The 21,754-nt window shown below is 40.9% G+C and overlaps 1 protein-coding gene across 1 annotated transcript in view; it reads right to left on the bottom strand.

Annotated features, from left to right (window-relative positions):
• TLN2 (talin 2) overlaps positions 1–21,754 on the bottom strand; it is a 380,704-nt gene that overhangs the window by 83,109 nt on the left and 275,841 nt on the right. The window contains exons 29-36 of the mRNA XM_036239383.1: positions 15,336–15,544; positions 14,151–14,270; positions 12,907–13,104; positions 11,649–11,788; positions 5,827–5,920; positions 3,825–3,914; positions 1,724–1,846; positions 274–417 (exon numbers count right to left, since the gene is read on the bottom strand). Coding sequence (XP_036095276.1) covers positions 274–417; positions 1,724–1,846; positions 3,825–3,914; positions 5,827–5,920; positions 11,649–11,788; positions 12,907–13,104; positions 14,151–14,270; positions 15,336–15,544 — 1,118 coding nt within the window. The remainder of the gene's footprint in view (positions 1–273; positions 418–1,723; positions 1,847–3,824; positions 3,915–5,826; positions 5,921–11,648; positions 11,789–12,906; positions 13,105–14,150; positions 14,271–15,335; positions 15,545–21,754) is intronic.

Genomic DNA, 21,754 nt, shown 5'->3' with positions numbered 1-21,754 from the left:
TCCCCTGAACTGAATGGAATCATGAAACTCCTGATGAATCCCATGGCGATTACTTTACTCCTACAGCCTTTCGGCATCCCATTTCAAAGCACCTACATATTTCCACTTTCACATTTTGTAATATCTCCCAAAGTCATGATCTACAGTGCTGCATTTAGCTGGCTTTGTAAGCTCTGTAAAAATAGTATTCTTTACTAATTTCTCCCATTCTTTCATAACGCACCTACAAGAGCTTAAGGACTCGCAGATCTCATATCCTCACCCCGTGGTTACCTGTGATGGGCTGCTGCCGGGGTCCACCAGGTTCTGGCATGCCATCTGTATAGCCTGGTTAGCCCTGGCAAACTGGATGGGATCCACAAGGCCTTGGTGGCCTGCCTGGCTGTTTGGATCAGAGATGCCGACAAGGTACGCAGCCTGGAAAAGGAGGAGGAAAATCACAGCTCGAGCTCTGTGATCCTAGATGAGCCCGTGGGGGAAAATGGTACATGCAGCAGCCATACTTAGGGACTCTTAGTGCAAGTTGGTCAGGTTAATCTCATCAATAGGGATGGACTGTGAATGCCAGCTCAGGCCAGGGACAGTAGGCTGCAGGCCTCTGAGAATGAAGTCTCCTTGTTCTTAAGAAAGCCTCAAGCTCTTCTGTGGGGCATGAACAAGGACAAATGCCACTTTGACTGCTTCTGGCAGACATTTTATGACTATGAGGGGACCAGTCTCAGCATGAAGCTGACTCTGGCTGGCAGATGGGCAAGGCAGAAAAAAGTGGATGCTGTCTAATGGCATGGAGCTGCTGGGTCAGCCAGCCCTGGAGCATGCCCTGTGAGCATCTCTCATCTCATAGACTAACATATCCTTATCGTTTAGATCAATATTTCCAATAATAAGTAAGAGGAATGACTAAGATGGCTCAGGAAAAAAAAAATGCAATATTTGGTCTCTAAGAGGACAAGAGTCTACAAGAGGTCTTCTCTTTAACCCCCCTGGATATGTTAGCCAAATAACAGGGAGAAAATGAATCTGTGAGTAGGAATTTTAATCTTAATTCATTTCCCCTGAGATCTGAGGGGTGGGATAAGGGAAGATAACGTCATCCCCAAACTGGGGGTGTTTTTCTTGGGTTCAATAAAATCTTCTAGGCTCAAATTAATTCTCAAATGACAAATCCTTTAAGGTAAATGTTGACATTTTTGAGGCTTCAGTCGCATGAGCCCAATAATTATCAGAAATGCACAGGACAGTTGGAGAAGGGCGAGGAACACACCTGATCATATTTCTGCATGACGGCATCTTGTATTTTTCTCCCTCTGATGCTAAAAAGAACTTGACTAAGATTTTTGCAATTCTAAAACCTCAGAGGGAATTCGAATTATGTAATGCCTATTCCCCTGGCCCCATGAAACTCATCTGTAACCATGACCTTAAAAAAGAAAAAAGCAAACTGGCCTTTGAATCCTTATGCTGGCTTTGCAGTGTTCAGTGTCTCACTGTCCTTCTCAGGCTGCCCTGCTCCTGGTGGGTAACTGGCTGATATTTTGTCTTAATGCCCCAGCCAGCACAGGAGCCACTGTCTTTTTCATGGTTTCTGTGGTAGTAGTTGAATAAGGGGCTGAAACTGGGAGCTTCCTCAGGCCTCCCATAGGGATCTGGTGCTGTTGGTACTCACAATCTGGCACAGGACACAGGCTACACCACAGGGCAAGGGGACTAACCAATCCCTTACCTGAGCTGCCGCCTCTGTCAGCCCACAGAGAGCCTTGGATGCAATTCCCACACACTCCCCAAAGGCAGGAAGGTCCCCGGTCTTGGCATTTTGAGAAATCCCTGCCATCGACTCACCCAGAACCTGCAAAACAACCAATCAGCAATATTCTCTGACCAACATTCCTTCAAACCATGGGGCAAAAGGGCTGCATTTACAATTTAACATTCAAGGCCACTTAATTTATAATATTTGCCATTATTTTCCTTTATTTGCATTAAGAAGAGATTCAAAGAGTTATATTGTTTCTGTTCCATAAACAGAAATGAATAATAAAACTATAAACCTTTCATCCAAAAGTTATCTATATTTCAAGGAGATACAGTTAATATACTCAGATCAATAAAGTACAATCTTACAGGGCATCCCATGGGTGAATGGTCTGAATTGAGAACTGTTAGTTCCCAAAATAAAAAAAAAAAAAAAAAATCAGACACATTCACTGTGTCATGGTAGAAAGCAGAAGATACACTCCTCCTGGTATGATTTCTATACTATATGATCTCTACACTTATTGACAGCAAAATTTAAATGTTTTCAAGTTTGTGTGTGTATACACACATGCATATATATATATAAATAGATAATCTAAACACTAAAAAAGGTGTTTTCCAACTTTTTGTAATTATTTCCCCTTATTTTTAAAATAGGTATATTCTTTCTTCAGAGGTCTTTAAAATAACAGCTAGAAGGAATTTTAGCATTCAAAATCCAACTCGGAGGTCAAGCACCCTGTACAAGTTCACAGAGAAAGTCATGAGCAGAGGCAAGGTGCCTGCCCCTTATCTGTCTGTCTTCTAGGAGTCTCATAAGGCCCCAGGAGGGCAGGTTTCCACTTCCCAGGGTCACGGATGGCAGAACTGAAAGCTGTTCACCACGACCCTTTGAAGGGAATATGGGGTCGCTAAGTCTAGAACCCAAAGCAGAGTACCTCAGCTGGCAATAGGCTATCTTGGACGAGGGAAAAAATTCCTACAATTGCTTAGATATACCAAGTAACCTAGCTTACATGAGGACCTGCAGAGCAAAGAAGTTAGAGGGTATTTTTACATGTAGTATTTTCCTCTCCCTAATCCTGCATCCTTCTTTAGCTATACGTATATAAAATGTATGCATTCTCCCCTCGGATAATTCATAATTCCATAAAGGATGCTGGACAGAGCAAACTCTAGTCTTTACCCAGTGCAAAACGGGCCCTCCTGACATCACCAATACAGAAGTCTCCTTAAAGCTAGTGTAAAGTGACATAAACAAAAATACATGTGCGTTCCAAGTACACAGCCAGACTGCAACTGCTCAACATCCATTCATCTCATTTGCATTTCATTTGAGGCATTCTCAAAAACACTGATATTATCATCATAGGTCAGTATTTCTCAACCTTTAAAAAATTACTGCTCCACTAAAAACTCTTTTTATAATATTTTCCCAGTAATTGCCACCCATTTCAAATTAAATACTAAGAAATAAGATTTTGTTAATTAAGCTTAAGATGGGAGGCCACAAACCATTATATTACCTTAGATTTTTCCACCCTCCAAATCCTCCCTGCACCCCCCCCACCCCCCGCCACCGCAATTTTTCACTCCCTTTGAGAATGCATGCCATGAATGATAGTAAAGAGAAGACACAAGAGGGTCTCATATAAGCCAAGGTCACTGCAGGGCTTTCCCCAGCAGTTCATTCCCAAGTGAAGAAAATACATAACTCGATTCAAAAAATACTTAATTGGAGCCATCCGTGATATGGCATAAGCAGTGGTTCTCAAAGTGTGGCTCCTGGACCACATGGGCAGGACCTAGGAACCTGTCAAAAATACACCATCTCAGTCCCCTCTCAGATCTACTGAATCAGAAACTCAGGGGTGGGGCTCATCAATCTGTGTTTAACAAGTCCCCGAGGTGATTCTGATGCACGGTCAAGTTTGAACAGCACCTGAGCAGAGGGATCCACAACAAGGCTTTATAATATATGCAGCTATACAGAATGGCAGATGCACACAAAGCACATCTAGATTTTTCCCTATGCTGAAGAGTAATGTGAAGAGCATAGACAGCCTTACCTTGGAGTTTTCCATCACACTCTCAATGCAGTCAAAGTAAGAGAGGTCACTAACGGGTTCATTAGGATTGTCCAACATCCCCTTGACTGTCTGAAGAAGGAGAACACAACTTAGAAAGCAAGCTCGTGTTATAGAACAAGAGAAATTCATCATAAAGTACAGACTATGAACTTTCCCTCCGTATACAGGATTCTGGTCACGATCACTCATTTACTCAGATTCTTGAGAGGAATTTAAATCAGAGTATCCATGACTTCAGATTCCCTGCTAAAAACATACATTGAAGAGGGGGGTGGGTGTCTTAGGTTAGCTTTCACAGAGAGGAGAATCTCTGGTTTTCATTTTTGAAGAACGGTATCTACAGAAGGGGGAGATTTTTTTCTTAAAGAAATTTGAAAGTTAATGCAAGACAACATATTCATGGTAAATTAGTACAATGTTTCTGCTGGATAACTCCAAGGAGTTTAAATTTCAAGGACACATTAACTCCTTTCTTCATAATTAGTAGAACTCTTAGTTTTCAATTCTGGAACCTTTTAATGGGTAAGCATGAAAGAAGGCAACTCCTCCAAACTGCGCACAGGGATGGTTTATTTTTAAAGTTATAAAATGTCCATTGAGGAACTGGGTATGGGGCTTGCCTATTCTGTCTTTGTCTCCACTGAAAATCATCGTTAGCTTTCATAGTGTAATGACCTTCAATTACCTTTTATGAGAGAGGAGAGCCTGGAGAAACAGCCCTCCACCTCTTCCCCACTGAGTGAGAATGTACAGGAGGACCCGGCAGCCTCTGGAGCACCGCCAACAGAAAGACATGGTCATTTGAGTTACAAAGCGTTGGCGGGAAGTAATGGTTGAAACTGCTGAGTTACTCTCTTAAAGATCTGAGGGAAAGAGGGCTGTGTAAAAGAGTTCATTTCATCAAAGACCCTCCTTCCACTCCTTGCACAATCAAAATTGCTTTAGTAACAGCAATTCTGAAATAGTCATAATTTTGGCAACTAAAGATACTATTAAGGGACAGAGTATTTGTACTTAGGCCAACAGTGCTCATTTAGATCAAACACCCACATATCATTTATACTTGCAGATGTGAACAGACCAGAATAGGGCAGTAATTCACCCAAGGCTGGAAACACTCTCTGTTGTTTCCAGAACATTCCAGTTCATGGTAACGAGCTCTTCTCATTTCCAGCTGCACAAAATGGCCTATTGCCATTGTCAGACAGGGCCTCAATCAAATCCTTCAAAAGCTGCAATGAAACCCCTCTTCTGGCATAGTAAGTGTTCCTCCCATGACATTCCCATGCTAATCATCCAGAAAACTGAAGTTACAGTTGGTACAACCAACCCATATCTACTGAGATAACCTTTTGGCGGTTTCAACATAACTACATTGATTAGGACCTCACTACATACAAGTAGGCACATGTTTACCCATGTACATTCTATGGGCTCAAATGAAATTTAAATTACAAATAAATCATAAGTAGGAATATAAGTGCAAAAGCACCCACACTGTGTCCTGAGCCACTAGGGACTCCACGGGCACCTGGGTTGTACAGTAATCAGTGCCACTCCTGCGTATCCTCTTACGTGCCCCTAATGTGTTATAAAATAAAATGTATGGGGAAATCATATTTACTAAAAAAGCACATCTATCTCAGCTTCTCTCAAATGCCCCAGAATAATCTCTCCCAAACTTTTCAGGTAGAGGTTGCTCATCTTCAGCCTAAACCCTATACCATATGCCTCTTCCTGTCTGAGATAAAGAATCCTTTAACAAAATAACTCTCATCCTAGTGGAAAAAGGGAAAGCGGGGATGATAATCCCACCAAAACTAAACTTTCTTCAATTCCTTCCCACTTGGATTAGAACTTTTGCCCCATTGGTTGCCCAGGAAAGTAAAAGGCAAGGACAGAGGAGAAGGAATTGGCCCTGTAGGGAAAAGACAGACAGACACACAATCTAAGGTCCTCAGCAGTCTGCCCAGGGACCTACCTCAAGCTCCCGCAAGGCATTGTCACACTCTTTCTGGCCAGGAGCTTGTTGGGTACACAGAGTGATAAGTTGATTGATGCTCTCTGTCACAGCTCTGTGGCAAAAACAGAAAAAGCAGTGCTCTTGTTTTTAGAGATCAAGAGTAATTTCCCCAATAATGCTTTGCAGGTTCACTAGAAATACTAATTCACTGTATAGCCTGGGGACCCTGGGAGAACATTTCCACAAGGCCCTAAACAACCAAAAATAAGCCACACCCAGGGAAAAGAATGAAAATCCTTACCTTGCTTCTGATTATTCATTCGACTTTCCCTTAAAAGGTACTAAAAATTCTCCTAAGAAAGTATGACTATCTTTTAATATATTCATAAGAAAGAGTTCACAACAATGTTGCAAATAGCAAAGATCACATTAACACTGTTTTCAAGATCCTTCATTAGCAGCCATTAAGAATAGATATTGGAATAAGACTAGTTTAGATAGCTTTTATATTGTTTAGAATTATTTGTATATTTTTAGACACAGTGACATTCAGTAAACTGTACTTATGATTTTATTTATTATTTATCTATTTATTTATTTATAGTTTGTCTAATCTTTGAAGTGTTTTAATTCACCTATGATTTTAAAATCCTTTTTTTCTATAAAATTCGACATAATTGACTAGTTTGTAGAAGCTATATAAAAATTATTCTTTAAAATAGCTATTTGTTAATATTAATAGGAATTAGAGACCCTTGTATAATTTTATTTGTGTTTCTATTCTTCTTAGGACTTAAAAGGCAGCCTGTATATTTTTTTCGAGAATTGGAAGTCCAATTATTTCAGCACCATTCATTTAAAAGGCTATTTTTTTCTCCAATGAATTGCTTTTGCAATTTTTTTGACAATCAATTGGCCATATTTGTGTAGGTCTGCTTCCGGACTTTATTCTGTTCCACTGATCTATGTGTCTAACCCTTTGCCAATACCACACCATCTTACTATAGCTTTATAGTAAGTCTTAAAATGGAACACCCTTGTGTTTTATAAACAAAAAAAACAGGAGAGGTAAGATAATTAGCTAGGAGATGCTATGAGTAAGGAGCAGACATGCGACTTAAATCCATGCCTATCTGACTGACTTGCAAACACTTTTCTGTAGGGTCATAACCGGTCCACACTTCTGGCAGGGCCCTGAATTCTATTTACAGTTACTAATTACTGAAGCTAACGGACAACTTAAAACAAGACCAAAATAGGGCACATGTTGCTGTTCATCATTAACAATGTCCAATATAAAAGACATCTCATTTTATTAAAATGGTTTTGTAGCTTCCTCCAGAATATCAGATTAGATGGGAAATTATGTTGCTATTATACAAAGGCAATCAGCTTAATTATTTGATGAAATGATACTGCTCTGAATTTTAAATGTAATTGTGGTGATGGGAAGAAGAAAAACATTCCTGAACTCAAGAAAAAATCCCCACATAGTTTTTGCAGCAGTGACTGTACCGATGTATTTATTTGGGGAAAAATGCTAAGGTGTCATTGGGAAGCGCGGTGTCCTCCATGGTGGAAACCAAAACAAGAACCACTGGGATGGCAGGATAATCCCCAGTTCCAATCACCTTGGAGGGCACATCCATGATGTGTTTACTGAAGTGGCCCTCAGAGTCCGACACTGTGCTCTGTGTGGCTGCCTTCAAGACACTCTTCTGAGTGGACGGGTTGGCATATGTCCACACGATAAAGGGTAGAGAAAGTCCTCAACTGTGATGACACGATCATTTGGCGAATAAGTCCATATATCCACACAAGCTATCTATTTAGCTTATTTCTTTCAATGTTTCCTGTTTATCTGTATTTTTTAAAAGCCTGGTTTTTTATGAAGATTTTTCCATTAAAAACTAATTGTTTACAATTGGTGAACCCAGAGGACATATCACTGTTAACTGTCCTATTCTTTTAACTACTTTGTAGATGTCAAAATTTTTCAAATAAAAACTTAGGGTTTAAAAAAAAAAACCCAACAGATTAAGAATTTATAGTTAGATAATCCATGAAAGTTGCCAGCACAGCACTGCATGTCTGAATGAGTCATTTGGGTAACAGTGATCCATGACTAAGGAGCATTATTTAAGTATCATTTATTCCCATAACTCAATTTAGAGTCTTCATTACATAGTTAAATAATAAACTAAGTGGTCCAGAGGCAAATGGTTATCTTTTAAATAATATTTGTTATATAAATATAATATAAATATATTATAAATATAATATTTTTGTGTTTCAAACTACAGCACTTATTTATATGAGTAAAGGTTTGGAGGAGACCCAAATATGCAATGATGAAGGACTCACTAAACTTATAGTCCACAACAGAATTCTGGGCACCCATTAAAAGTCATAATGCATAGCATATTCCTAACATTGTAAAAGAATATTTATGATACATAATTAAGTAAAATAAAATTTATAAGACAGTATAAACAGTATGAGCCCACGACTGTAAAAATAAGTATATACGACTGTAAAAATAAGTATATAAAAATGTTAACAGTGATTTTTATATATTTTTAAAAATCTTCCATAAATCTAAAAATTATGAATTAACTTACATGATGATAAAAAGTATGGCCAAAATTAGCAGCATTCTCCCTCTGTTCTATATAAATCCAAATAGGCCTGAACTGTAGTTATTTTTTCCCAGAATTGTTAAAGTGATCAAAGCTATACAAGTTTATTTTTAAAAATACAAAAAAGTTAAACAACCATAATTCCACCATCCAGAGATAGTATTTTCTTAGACTTTATTCTTTAAGCATATTTAGCCAGTCTCAGTTTTTGAAAGAGTTAGGATCTACAACCTGAGACTAAAAAGGTCTTTTTAAAACAAATCATTTAGTGTTGAGATACTGAACTGATTTAACTGAAGTCTGGAAGCTCTAGTAGGAAATTTTAACTGGACATGGAACTAGGCCAGGAGTGAGAGAAGTAAAATCAACCAATTTGTGCTTTGGATTATGTATTGAGCACAAGTTATTCAATAAAGAGCTTGGAGGGAAACAAGTAACATCAGCTATTTCCCTTCCTCAGGAAAGGAGGTGCTTAGGCGGGGAGTAATCAGTAAACAAAATCCACCTACAGTATTTCCTGGGTCCTGCTATGCACAACGCTTAGGGATTTAAAAATAATATAGTTCAAGTCTCTCCAGGACAGCAAGGTGCTTGCAGTTCAGGTGAAGAGGCAAGACAATGACAGACAAGACACAAGGAAGGTAATCCAAATGAAGCAGTGTTGGGGGTATGACACCAGAAGGGATGTGTTGCATCCTGAACCTCTGAGAGGAAAGAAAATTAATTAAGGCCTTGACCGTGGGCATAGGTTATGCACGGAAGTGAGAGCTCGACGTGGACTGAAGCCAGGCCTGAGTAAATCCTGATTTGGATAAAGAGAAGAGCGCATTCAAGAGGAGACCCATAGACAGAAGGCCCAGTTTACATTTTTCTATTTTATAGCTTGAAAGTGCTGCTTGCTGGGTCATCCTTTTTCACATCTCTGGAGACAGGAGGAAGGAAGCCTTCTCAAGAACCTTAAACTGGATGATAGACAGGGAAGAGGGGCCACCTGCAATGTCCTAGGGAGTGCCCTCAGGGGACCAGAAAGCAGCTTAAAGAAAACCGCCAGGGATGGGCCAATACTGGCAGCAATATGTGTGAAGTTTTTTTTTGGCTCAGGGGTCCTGGCCAGGGTGACTGTGGTATGAGCAGCAGCTTAGGAAAGTGCTCAGATGAAGGACATGCCCTCTTTTTTGCAACTGCGAACTCATTTTCCATTTCCTTGACTAAGTCCTGGGAGCACTGGAGCAGCCCCTGGGCAGGAGAAATGCTCAAGAATGGCTGACAGAGGGTCTCCAACTTGTCAGAAAAGTGCTAGAGCCCACCAGTTACAAAGGAAGAAGATAAACAAACTAGACACTCAACAAAAAATGACTTCCTCCCCGCTAGGCATCAGCTACCAAGGGGGTGGGTTCCTTAAAGGTATTTGGGCTCTGAGGCAGAATTGAGAGCAAAGGAAAAAGACCTACTATATCCACTGCTTTTTCAGAAGCAAATCTCTTTTCCCAAAGCAGGAAGGATCACCAAGACCACCAAGAATGATGGGTTCAAGTCTGCTGACACAGGAGCAAGGTAGGTCCGAGTTGATCCAGGCCTGGGTCCTCACAGTGGCATCCCTGGGTTTTTGGGGACAGCCATATGAAGGCAAGGACTGCCTGTCTTAAGAACTGGGAGGGCAGTGGGCCTGAAGGTGAGGGCAATAGCAGTCAGATTCCGCTGTTCAACTCCAAGCTCACTTACATGCAGGGCAGTTGTGAGGCCCAGAAATCTTATGCTGTGTGTGCGTGCTGCCTGCCTAAACTTCACTAGTGCCACCCCTTTCTTATTCACAGTGTGAGCCCAGCACTCAGCACTAGCCCTATTCCGTATTTGGCATGTGATAAAAATGTACGTAATGAACAAATGAAATAACAAGAGAATAAATGCACCCTATGGGGAGAGATTTACCTCCCAAGAGGAAGCTGCCTGACTCACTTCAACTACTGGAGCTTTACCCCAGGGAGCAGAGCTTGCTGACATGTGCCAAGAAGCCAGGAGGAATGTGCTAGCATCTTCTTGCAATAGCTCCATACCGATAAAATCATTTCACGTGATGATTTTTTAAGTGTTTACTTGGCAATGAAACCATTAGGGTGGGAACTCCCTATCAACTGCTGAAAGCCAGGACAGAGGCAAAGAAAGCTTCTCCACCTAAAAGTCTCCGGGTCTTTTCTTAAATGTCACCAACAGGGGGCCTTCAGATACCCACAGAGCCATGACACCAGCGACATGCCTCCTGGGTCTGTTTACTTCCTTATCTGGGTTTTAAAAGGCCAATTCATATTTTCCCCTTCTTCCCACATTTTAAGAGAATGAACACCACATTCTAAGTTAAAAATTGTAATTTTGAAATGATGCAAAAAATTGAAGATTATGAAAAACATCTGAGTTCAGATACCTGGAAACGGCAGCTACCTTATCCAAAGGCTATTAATAGGGAAAAAAGAGCAATCAAAACGGGGTTTATATCAGAAACGGCTGCCCCACACAGCACATATCACCCCATCCCCCAGCCTGCCCCCACCCAGGGGAGGCACTCACTCACTGGAATAATCACTAAACAAGATGGAAGTGAGGAAATGTGAAGTTATTTTTCAATCTCCTAGTGGTTCTGGCTATTGCTTGAAGCTCAAATATATATTGGAGAACAAATAAACTCAAGGGTTTTCAGAGAAACTTCCCTGATTTGTCTAATCCATCCCCCTCCCCCAAAATACCACCACAAGAAGGAACCAGAGACGGGTTTTAACCATTAGTAAGTACCATGATATCTTATGTACTGAGAAGAGCTTAAGGATGATGTAGTACACACTCCCATTTTGCAGGCAGTAAAACATTAAAACCCAGACTAGAATTCAGGTCTCTTGACTCCGACAACTTAAAAAACAGCCATCTAGCTCCTAGAATAGATAGACAGACAGACAGACACACACACACACACACAAATGAGTAAACAAACAAAACCAAGTTATAAGAGAAGACATATCTTTAGTGGAGAAAGACATGAAAATGAGCCAGTTAAATAAAACACCAGGGTCTCCATCACCCCTGACTTTACCTCTGACAACATTAAGACAGCACCAATTCATTGCTCGGCATAAGCAGCAGGATGTCAGGCATCTCTCTCAAACGTTGACATTGTTTATCAACAAATGAAAGCCAATTTTGTTCCACTCTTACCTTGCAGCTGCAGCTAGGAGATTTTTTGCATTGGGGGCTCCTGGATCTACAGAGAGAGACTTGGCAGCTAACAACAGCTTGCTGGATGCCATAGAGATATTCTTGAGGTTCCCTATCACTTGGATCTGGTCTTCTTTGGTCTGGAAGGTCAAAAGGTACGAGTAATTAGGGACTCTCCATTTCTCCTAGGAAGCACTCAGAAAGCTAGGAACAGCATTCTGCAATGGAAGCAAGTTATCTGTACAGACTGCCTTAACTCCAATTAGTTTACAGATGCCTAACTTGTTGGGATAATGACCAGTGTCTATCCTTCCTCAAACAGATACCCAAACCAAGAATCACAAAACAGGACAGAGATCCATCCCCAAGTGGGTCAGCCCAGAGCTGTGCTATCTCACAAGTAGAGCTGTGCTATCTCACAAGGAGGGGGAGGGGGAAGGAGAGGAAGGGAAGGAGAGAGAGCATGCGCCTGCCAGGGCACAGAACAGGCCACAATCCCAGCATCTCGCTCAACAATGCAGGGGCTGTCAAGGAGCTTGTACATCTCAGCCTGGCACAAATGACCAGCACTGTCACGATATTCAGACCTGACTGCATCCCAGAACAACTCTGGAGAGGACGCATTTCTCAACTGGCTTGCCATCTGAGAGACAACTCTTTGTAGATAATGCAGAAACATCTTGGGTATTTGGTGAGGGAGTTCACAGAAGCTTAAGAAAAAAACAGTTCTGCAAGCTGACACCAGAACAGTCATGCTCCCTTGTCCTAAACATGAGGTTTATCTGCTTATCTGGAAGAGGTAATTTTTAATCTTTTAATACTCAGTATTTGACACAGTCCCTTTAGAGGGGCCCACTGAAACACAAAAGCATGATACTATTTATTTATTTATTTATTTTTGCTATTCAATGCCACATTTGGAGTACAGGACGTAGAGTTGTTCTGTTCTTGGAAGTTTTTCTATTCTTGTTCCCTCCGCTTACCACCCTTCCTCCAAAAAAAGAAAAAAAAACATAAGTAAAACAATGGATTATGCTGGAGGATTGTGGGAAAAGTTATCCTTCATTGCTAAGTACTTCACATGTAAGTTGACAGTATCTTGGGGAATGACATTCCTGCTTTCTAAGTGGCAAAGAATGCAACAGGGCAGCTTGTTGACAGGTTCTTCATTCGTATTTGCTCAATTGGCCTCGAGGATGGACAGTCCATCAGAGTAAAGAGGCGAGGGTTAGTTCCAGATAACCACCTCCACACCCACCTGTGCTTGGCCTGCCATCTCAATGCCAGCATCGAGGAATTCATCGAAATCATCACTGAACTTTCCGGAGGCTGCAGCCAGCTCTCCACTCTGGCCGCGGGTAGCATGGACCACTTCCCCAGCTGATTGGTTCAGGTCAGCCGCTGCTTGGTTGAGTTCGCTCTGGGCTTCCTGGAATGGCTTTGTGCTTGGAGGTAACTATAGGGAACAGAAAGCACACCCCATGGGAAGTTTCACTTTGTGTGGGAAAGACAGAGGAAGGTATTATGGAGGGAGGACAGACTCTCCAGGGATGGATTTTTGAGTCATCAAGACTCAAAAAGGCTTTGTGTGATTTGAGCTCATGTTAAGTTTGACCTTCAACATATATACATTCACTCAGTTGCTTAAATTTATTGAACACCCATTCCATGCTAGACGCTGTGGATCTAAAAATGGAAAGGACAGCTATCCTCAGGGGCCATGGTCTCTTAAGTGACAGAGCCAGGATTCACATCTGGCCAGTCTGACTCCAGGATCCACTCTCTGAGTCACATCCCCATGTTGTCTTAGATGGAAACTCTCAAAGTTTTAGCTCTCTAGAACTAAAAGGCAGATGTTATTAAATTTCAAACCCTAGTCTTCCAAACTAATAGCCATTGGTTTTTTATTATCAGTGGGCTTTGCCAATAATACAGTTTTTCTACGAAAGTGTCACTAGCAGAACTAAAATGGGATATGAAACGTTCCGGAGAGTTAAGCTAGATTCTATGAGTTACACCACATATATTGTTTACATACCTGGTGAGTGCCAGGCACCACACTGAAAAGGAACAAAGATAAAAAGCCACAAGCCTCCCTGAAGGGGGCTCACAAAACAGAGAGGGGAACAGGTCCCAGGTGAATTCCCTCAGACTACGCTCTCTCAATGAGTCTTGGACACATGTGTGCCTCCACCACCTGACGGTCGCTGTCTGAGATGCCCTGATAAAAAGCCAGATGATCATGTACTCCCCGCTTTCCTGCCTCACTGGGATGACCCAAGAGCAAACAGTAACAGGGGCTCAAAGAAAAAGCAAACTTTAAAAGCTCCACATGAGAACTTCACTGGTCAGAAAGCCAAACAAGGAGGATGCAGAGTGGCAGGAAAAACAGGACTCCTAAAGGGAAGGTTAGCTGCCCAGAGAGCCCATGGTGGAGAAAAGATGCCACTCACACCTGAGATGGCCCAATCCAAGTCTCCTTCCCAATCCCAAACTTCTTACCGAGTCCACAAGCAGCTTCTTGCTGGACTCCCCAATGCTCTTCAAGGCCACGTCCACATCTTTCTGTCCTGGGAGGCAATTCACGCAGTTGTTCAGGGAGTGTGAGACAGCTTTGGCCACCTGAACACACACAGGGAGAAAAGCTCCATGAGAAAGCAGTTTTCTGTGCAAACATTCATGCACGCGAGTCAGAAATGAGCAGTGGTAGTATGTAGAGCTGAAAAAGGTTGGGAAGTTTTCCACCAGCATCTACCTGACACTGTTTACTATTAAATCATCTCTTCTAGGCCTTTCCCTGGGCTTAACATCCTGTCTTGGCAAAGGTGACACAGTACAGTGATACAGTAAAACCTGCCTGATCCCCAAAGCCAGGCTAAGTCATGACTCTGTGATTCGAACACAGAACTCACCAATACTATGTCAGGTTCTAAAACAAAAATAACTAACACTTAGAGAAATAGAAATTGCTCCCTTCTTGAGATCTCTGCAGAGGTCACCGAGGTAAAAGCAGGCCTTGAGTTCTTTGGCCTTCACCCCCGAACCTCACTGCCCAAGGGTGGGTGGGACGCTCTGAGTGTTTCCAGACCAACCTAGAGATGCCCATAGGGATGACTTTTAAACTTACGTGGTGGCTCCCTATTTGCCTTCTTTGGTGTTCTCAGATAAAAGGTGAGATCTTAGGAAGTGGGCTGTGTAATTCCCTTTATTCTAAACCATCTCATCCCCAGACACCTTTCCAGAACTTTGCATAGTTGGTCTCTAGCCAACTAGTTTCATTAGGCAATTGAAGACTCATCCTAATAGGCAACGGAGAGTCAGAATTTAAAATTTTGAGCGGCTAGACCAAGTATATCTACCTTACCTCCCAGGTAGGAAGAGGAATATACGTAAGCATCCATATGCCCCAAACAGGTTGTGTCCTGGCTCCTAAAGTTCCAAGGACAGAATTCAACAAAGCCCCCTATACTCTCTATTGACTAAATTATGTAGATCTCACATTGTGAGGGCTACCGGGCAAGACTTAGAAAGGTGGGTATTGTGTATGGCCAGCTTGTTATATACTTTGGAAGGTTCTGAGAACACCCACTGAGTAAACGTTTTCACACCAGGATAAAGATGCCCAGGACACAGCCTGCCAACATTTCTACTTTAATGATGACCACAGTTGCCAATTCTGGGCCTCACCTGGGCTAGTCTCTGCTGACTTTCTGCATCTCCCGGTGCAATCAGGGCCTGCTTGGCTTCTTGGATGAGCATGGCTGAGCCCTCCATCACATCTCGAGCAGAGTCTAACATGGCATGTGCAGCCATGGGGTCACTCGTAGATGCAGCCACTCCACGGGCAGCCTGGGCCAGCGTTTTCAGAGCTTGGGCTGTTTCTCTAGCAGCTACCCCTGGGGATATAAGCCAGCAGACTATTAGGCTCCACCTAAAGTCGGAATTGGGAGTAAACCTCTAGACTCCTAGAAAGAAGAAAATCCTGACAGTGTCTGGTACAGGCAGGCTCCAAATTACTTATAAAATATGCATTGCTGTGCTTCTCAGACAGTCACTGGTACCACTGGCTCTGGGCCAATCCAAGAGAGATGTCATAATAAATGCCATGCTAATAACTATTTCCCGCTGGTTCTCTTCACTCCCACTGTCACACTTGTCACTAGATAAGTATATGGGATCAAATACACTTAGATGAATCATTCTAACTCACTTTTCTTCCCAATTGTTTTTTTTATTCCCTAATTGTTTTTATCGGGACATAAACTTATATACGATAAGTGAACAAGACTATGAGTGCAGCTCAGTGAATTTTTATATATGTATACATCCACATATCTACCATTCAGATGGAGACATAGAACATTTCCACCATCTGTGGTCTTTATCTGTCATTATCCTCTCACACCAGAAGTCATTGCTATTCTAGCTTCTATCACTTTTGATTAGTTTTATCTGTTCTTAAGTTCCACGATGATGGAACCAGAGTATGTATTCTTCAGTGTCTGGTTTCTTTCCCTGTCCATAATGCTGTGAGATTCACCCATGTTGTTACCCACAGCCGTTTACTCCTTTTTCTTGCTGTGGAGTGTTCTATTACATGAATACATCAACATTTGTTTATACATTCTTCTGTTGATGGACATTTGGAATGTTTCCTGTTTGGGCTATTATGAATAAAGCTACCAAGAAAATGCTTATATATGCATTTAGGTCAACATATAAAATTGCTTTTAAGTGCAAACATAGAAGCTCAATTGCTGGGTCATAGAATAAGTATGCATTTAGTTTTAGAGGGTACTACAAAACTTTTTTCAGAATAGTTTTACCGTTATGCACTCTACCAGCAATGTAGGAGAGTTCCAGTTGCTCTACATCCTAGCCAAACTTGCTATTGTCAAATTCCTTATTTTAGGCATTCTGGTGGGTGTGCGGGTACATCTTGGTGAGGTTTAATATTTATATCCCTAATGAGTAATGATATAGAGCACTCTTTCATACATTTAATGGGTACTAGGATATCCTTTTTTGTGAAGTGCTTATTCATCTTTAAATTCACTTCTAAAGATGATGAGATTTGGTGATAAACTACAAATATAAACTAGTCCTTAAAAACTACAGCACCGCCTCCTATAGAATGAACATGAGCCTTCCTACATGGCATCTAGTACTTGGCACATTCAAGAAGAGAATGAAGACTAGATACACCAGAGCACGTAACAAAGGAATCTGAGAACCCTGTAAACTGCCAAATGGCCAACCTCACAGCTCATCTCATAGAACCATTTCACAGATGAGACCCAGCGCCTGCCCATGAACACACTTTCAGAGCTAGATCTGAGGTTTCTTCATTTCTGGGTCAGACTCTCTGCAGTTACATAGACAGAATTCTTTTCAAATTGTTTGGAACAATTGAAACTCTGGTTTTAACCTTTGAGTTGTCTATGTGTTCTAACACTGTCTAGTGCTCTTTGGGATAGAGAACTATGAGGGATCTTTCATCTATCTGGCATGAAAAATACACAAACCAATTTTTCTCTCTAAGAGAGAAAAACTTTGAGGTGACTATTTCCTAAAGGCTTCATTCAACCTGAAGATCTGAGTGTGACCTTGACCAGCCATTGCTTCAGCCAAATGGGCACAGACACAAAAAGTGGTTCTCTTCTGAGGACAAGGCCTTGGATTACAACAGAGAGGGTGAAAGGCCCCCAGATTCACATAACAAGACAGCTTTGCAATGTTTTAGCCTTGCTAATCTGTAAATATTTAGTAAGTCACACAGCTGGGACATTTAATCAAGACAAATTACAAAACTGCCAATCTGCTGCTTCTCACATGGCACTTTTGAGTGTAGCATGTGGAATCAAAGAATTTTAAACGAAGTGTGTGTGTGTGTGTGTGTGTGTGTGTGTGTGTGTATGCGTGCACACGCGCGTTTAATAGCAGAGGAGAAGCCCAGAAGAGAAAACACAAAGACAAAGCTAAGGTGAAGGAGAGATACAAGCTGACTAGAACGGTCATTCTGTTTTATATTTAAGCTCCAGCACAGGGTTGAAGGCTGTCCTTGCTCAGGAGAGCACCAGATGTAGGTAGGACCTCACCTAGCTCTGGCTCTGCTGCCCAGTAGCTGTGTGGCCTAGACTGCTGCCTTTTGCTCAGGGCCTCAGTTTCCCACAGGTTTTAGGAGAGGCTGAGATCACAACTCTGACTGAAAATTCTAGGCTGTGATATTTAGACCTTTCTTCTTGCTTTCCTATTTAACATGTGAAGTTTGAATCCATTTTTATTTCTATTTGAGTTGTATATGCCTGAAAGGATAAACTATTTGTCATATACAGTAAGTCATGTTTATGCAAAAGTCATTTACTGAAAAACCTTTTGTAGACTCAATTTAAAAAAAGGCAGAAACCAGAAGAATTGAGTTCCAAAAGCCAAGGCTTGTCCATCCATGTGTTTTCTGCTAAGGACTATGAAATCTCAGGGCATGTCAAGGGTCCTCTTTGGAGGGATCAGGTTTCCCAGAACGAGAAAGCCAAATGATCAAAGGATGAAACAAGGCCACCAGAGGCCTGGGAGCCCAATAAACATTTAAGGCTGTACATGGTTGAATTCACAGCAGTATTCTCAACAGTAATGATGAGAATTATCAGGGTAAGTTTCCAAGTAAACATCATCCTCCAAATGAAACTGTTCCTATCGTCAAGAGTGCATTACAATGCCAGAACTGCCAGTGGGAAATACTAAAGCAGATCAGTTTCAATAACCACAATGCTTTGAAGACACAGATCACTTTCCCAGTAATCTTGCCTTCTGGATTTTAAATTATATTCAGTAACGGAGTCTTAAGACGACGCATCAGTGATATAAAATATAGTGAAATTCTTTGGATTGGTAGTTATTCTTCATCAGAATTCATGTAGATTGTGTGTAGACAGCATCAGACCACATAGCAAACTCACAAGGATAAAACCAGGTATGACATATTTTCAATTTGTCCAAAAGGATTTGAAAAGGATCCTGTCTACTGTATTCAGCAGAGCAGAAGTGTATTTTGAATACTGCACTGGCTAAACAAAGCACATCTTTTGTTTAGAATCCAACTGAGTGTCAGCTAATGTGTAACTTCTGAATATGCCACATATTGTTATTATGGACAAGGGAACTGAGCCTCAGGGAGAAGCTGTCCACAACTGTGCTCTTCTCCTCACTTCCTATCAATTCTTAAATTCCTGAAATTGAGAGAGCAGTGACCTTGTTTTTTCCTGAAGCGAATGGATGCTCTGTAAGTCCCTCCTAGGTGACTTTCTGGGCAGCAACTACCTTTCTGGCTCTAGAGACATCCCTCTCTCTTGGTTTCCTTGCTCTCTCCAAGGCCGCATGTTCTCATTTCTTTCAAATATGTCTATTGCTTGGCCTTCTTAAATATATCTGAATTCCTCAGGATTACATCTGGCAACCTCTTTCTCATTCTATACCCCCCCCACCCTACCCCCTACCCTCTACCTCCCAGAGACAAATTTATCTATCTCTATGGTTTCAATCATTATCATTTTATTAAACATTTAAAAATCTTTATCTTTAGCCTGGACTTCTCTACTGAGTTCCAGAGGCAAATATCCAGCTGGCCACTTCTATTTGGATGTCCTGTAGTTACCTCAACTAGATGCATTTAAAGTTGAACCTGGCATCTAATATACCTGCCAATGGTCCTGCATCTCTATCACAGACATTCATATAACTCTTCATTCCGCTATCAGGCCTAATACTTAAAGCTGTCCGTATTATTTTCCCTACTCCCATCCCTGCCATTTCTAACCAGTCACCAACTGTCAGTTCTCTCTTTAATTTACCCCTTCATCTCCACTACCATCTCTCAGGTGGATGAATGCACAGCCTTCTTACTGCTCTCTCTGGCTTCTACTTTATTTCCCTCTAATTTATCTGTACATGGGAGGAAGAACAATCTATATAAAGGCAACCTTTATGTGTGCATGGATGAAAACTCTGCAATATTTTCATAGGCTCTTAGGTTAAATTTCAAATTACCTAAACTAGCTTAAGGCCCTTTAGGATCTGACCCCGGCCTACCCTTCCAGCCTTATCCTCTTATTTTTCACCTCCTTCCCTTTTGCTTTAATGCTTCTCAGTTTATTTGGTCAGCCTTCTTTTTTCTTACCTTTGGGACTTTATATAAGCTGTTCTCACTTGCACAACCACTTATTCGATGCCTGCCAAAATGAAACGGTGCTACTTCTAAGGCTGTTTTTCAGACACTAACTAGACAGTCTGTCATCCTGGATGTTATCAGTATCAGATGATGTAACTTGTAAAGCAGTCTTTCCTCAATTAAATATGAATTTCACCTTCTACACAAAATCTGGCAAGATATCAGGAATGTTTAGAAATTCTTGAAACTTAAACCTCTCATATGGGCTATGCTTTTGAGAATTTATATATTCTTTTCCTTCTCCCTGAGTGCTATATGAGTCCTGAACAAACTTTAAAACCCTGATCAGATGTCAATTCCAGTCTGAAAATTTCCCTTACCCTTCCATTAGGATAGAATTATACATTATTATTATTGCAGGTCCTATATTATACTATGCCATAACTATTATGGTCTTATTTTCAAAGTGATATATAGTTTTTAAAAGAATCAAAAAGGATTTTGCTTGTTGTAATGGCAGAGTAACATTGCAAATGAAACTCTCTCTCATAGAAACAACTAGAAATACTGGAAAAATATACAAAACATCTCTCTGAAGGCACTGGAGAGACACCAAGGCATAAAGTTTTACCTTGATGGGTAAAAAAAGAAAGCACAGTGAGGTGAGTACAATACTGCTTTTCCTCTCAAGGCAGCTCTTAATCTGTAACCTGTTGCCCATAAGCCGAGAAGCTTAACATAGGATAGCTTCCTGACATCTTATGAGTCTGGGAAAAAATAGTTCTAAGCCCAAGAAACAGAACGGTCCTAGTAAATATCAAAGATGTTTGGATGGGATGCACAAAGGACTATACTCTAAAAGGTAAACTGGAAATAGACCACACAAATTCCAATCTGTGCTCATATTATGGTGATCTGCCCCTATCTTTACCACCTGCTGGAAGCAAAGAATAATCCTCTGTAGGGAAAGAAATGGCTGGAGCCTCAAATTATCTCTACAATGTGGTTACCAATGATTAACATTAAATGTAAAATAATTGGAAACACCAGGGGATAAGGCCAACGGCTGAAAACCAAGAGGAGACAAAAACAGACAATACAAACAGGCCCATAGGTGATTCTGGTATTGAAGTTATTGGACCTGGACTTTAAATAATTATAACTATGTTGAAGAAATTAAATAAGATAAAGAATTGCAGCAGAGAAATGGAAACTATAAGAAAACAATCAAACGGCTATTATAAAATTGAACATTTAAAATTAAGAACTCAATAGAAGGGGTTGGAAGCAGAACAGATAACAACTAAATAGAGAAATTGTGAGCTACAGATAGATCAAAAGAAAAAATTGAGTATAAAGCATGAAGAAGAAAATTTATGGTAAATGTAGAGGTGTATAAGAGGCACACAAAACAGTGAAAACATATGGGGTAACTGAAGTCTACAAAGAGGGCTAGAGAAAAAAATGTAGCAGAAGCAGTATTTGAAGATACAATGGTTGAATTTTCCAAAACTGATGTAAAACAATGAATCCTATTTTTAAGGAGTACTACAACACAAAGAAGAATAAATATGCAAGAAAACTCCTCTAGGCACATTTCTTGAAAACCAAAGGCTGAAAAAATTCAAAAAAAGCAAGTAGAGGGGGAAAAATAAAACCACATTACCTTTGGAAGAGTAAACTGACAGCTGACTTCACAACAGAAATAAAGGAAGCCAGAAGACAATGGAATAACATCTTCAAATGCTGGAAGAAAATAACTGCCAACCTAAAATTTTATAATAAGTGAAATTATCCACCAAAAATAAAGGCTAAACAAAGATATTTTTAAACAAACAAAAACTGAAGGAACTGGCCACAGCAGACATTAAAGGAAATAATAAAGGGACATCTTCGGGCAGAAAGGAAACAACCCCAGGTATAAGCACATGGAGGTGCAGGA

The sequence above is a fragment of the Rousettus aegyptiacus genome, unplaced genomic scaffold (assembly GCF_014176215.1).
Source record: "Rousettus aegyptiacus isolate mRouAeg1 unplaced genomic scaffold, mRouAeg1.p scaffold_m13_p_3, whole genome shotgun sequence".
NCBI lineage: Eukaryota > Metazoa > Chordata > Mammalia > Chiroptera > Pteropodidae > Rousettus > Rousettus aegyptiacus.
Note: the sequence above shows the minus strand (reverse complement) of the source record. Positions and strands in the feature narration are given on the sequence as shown.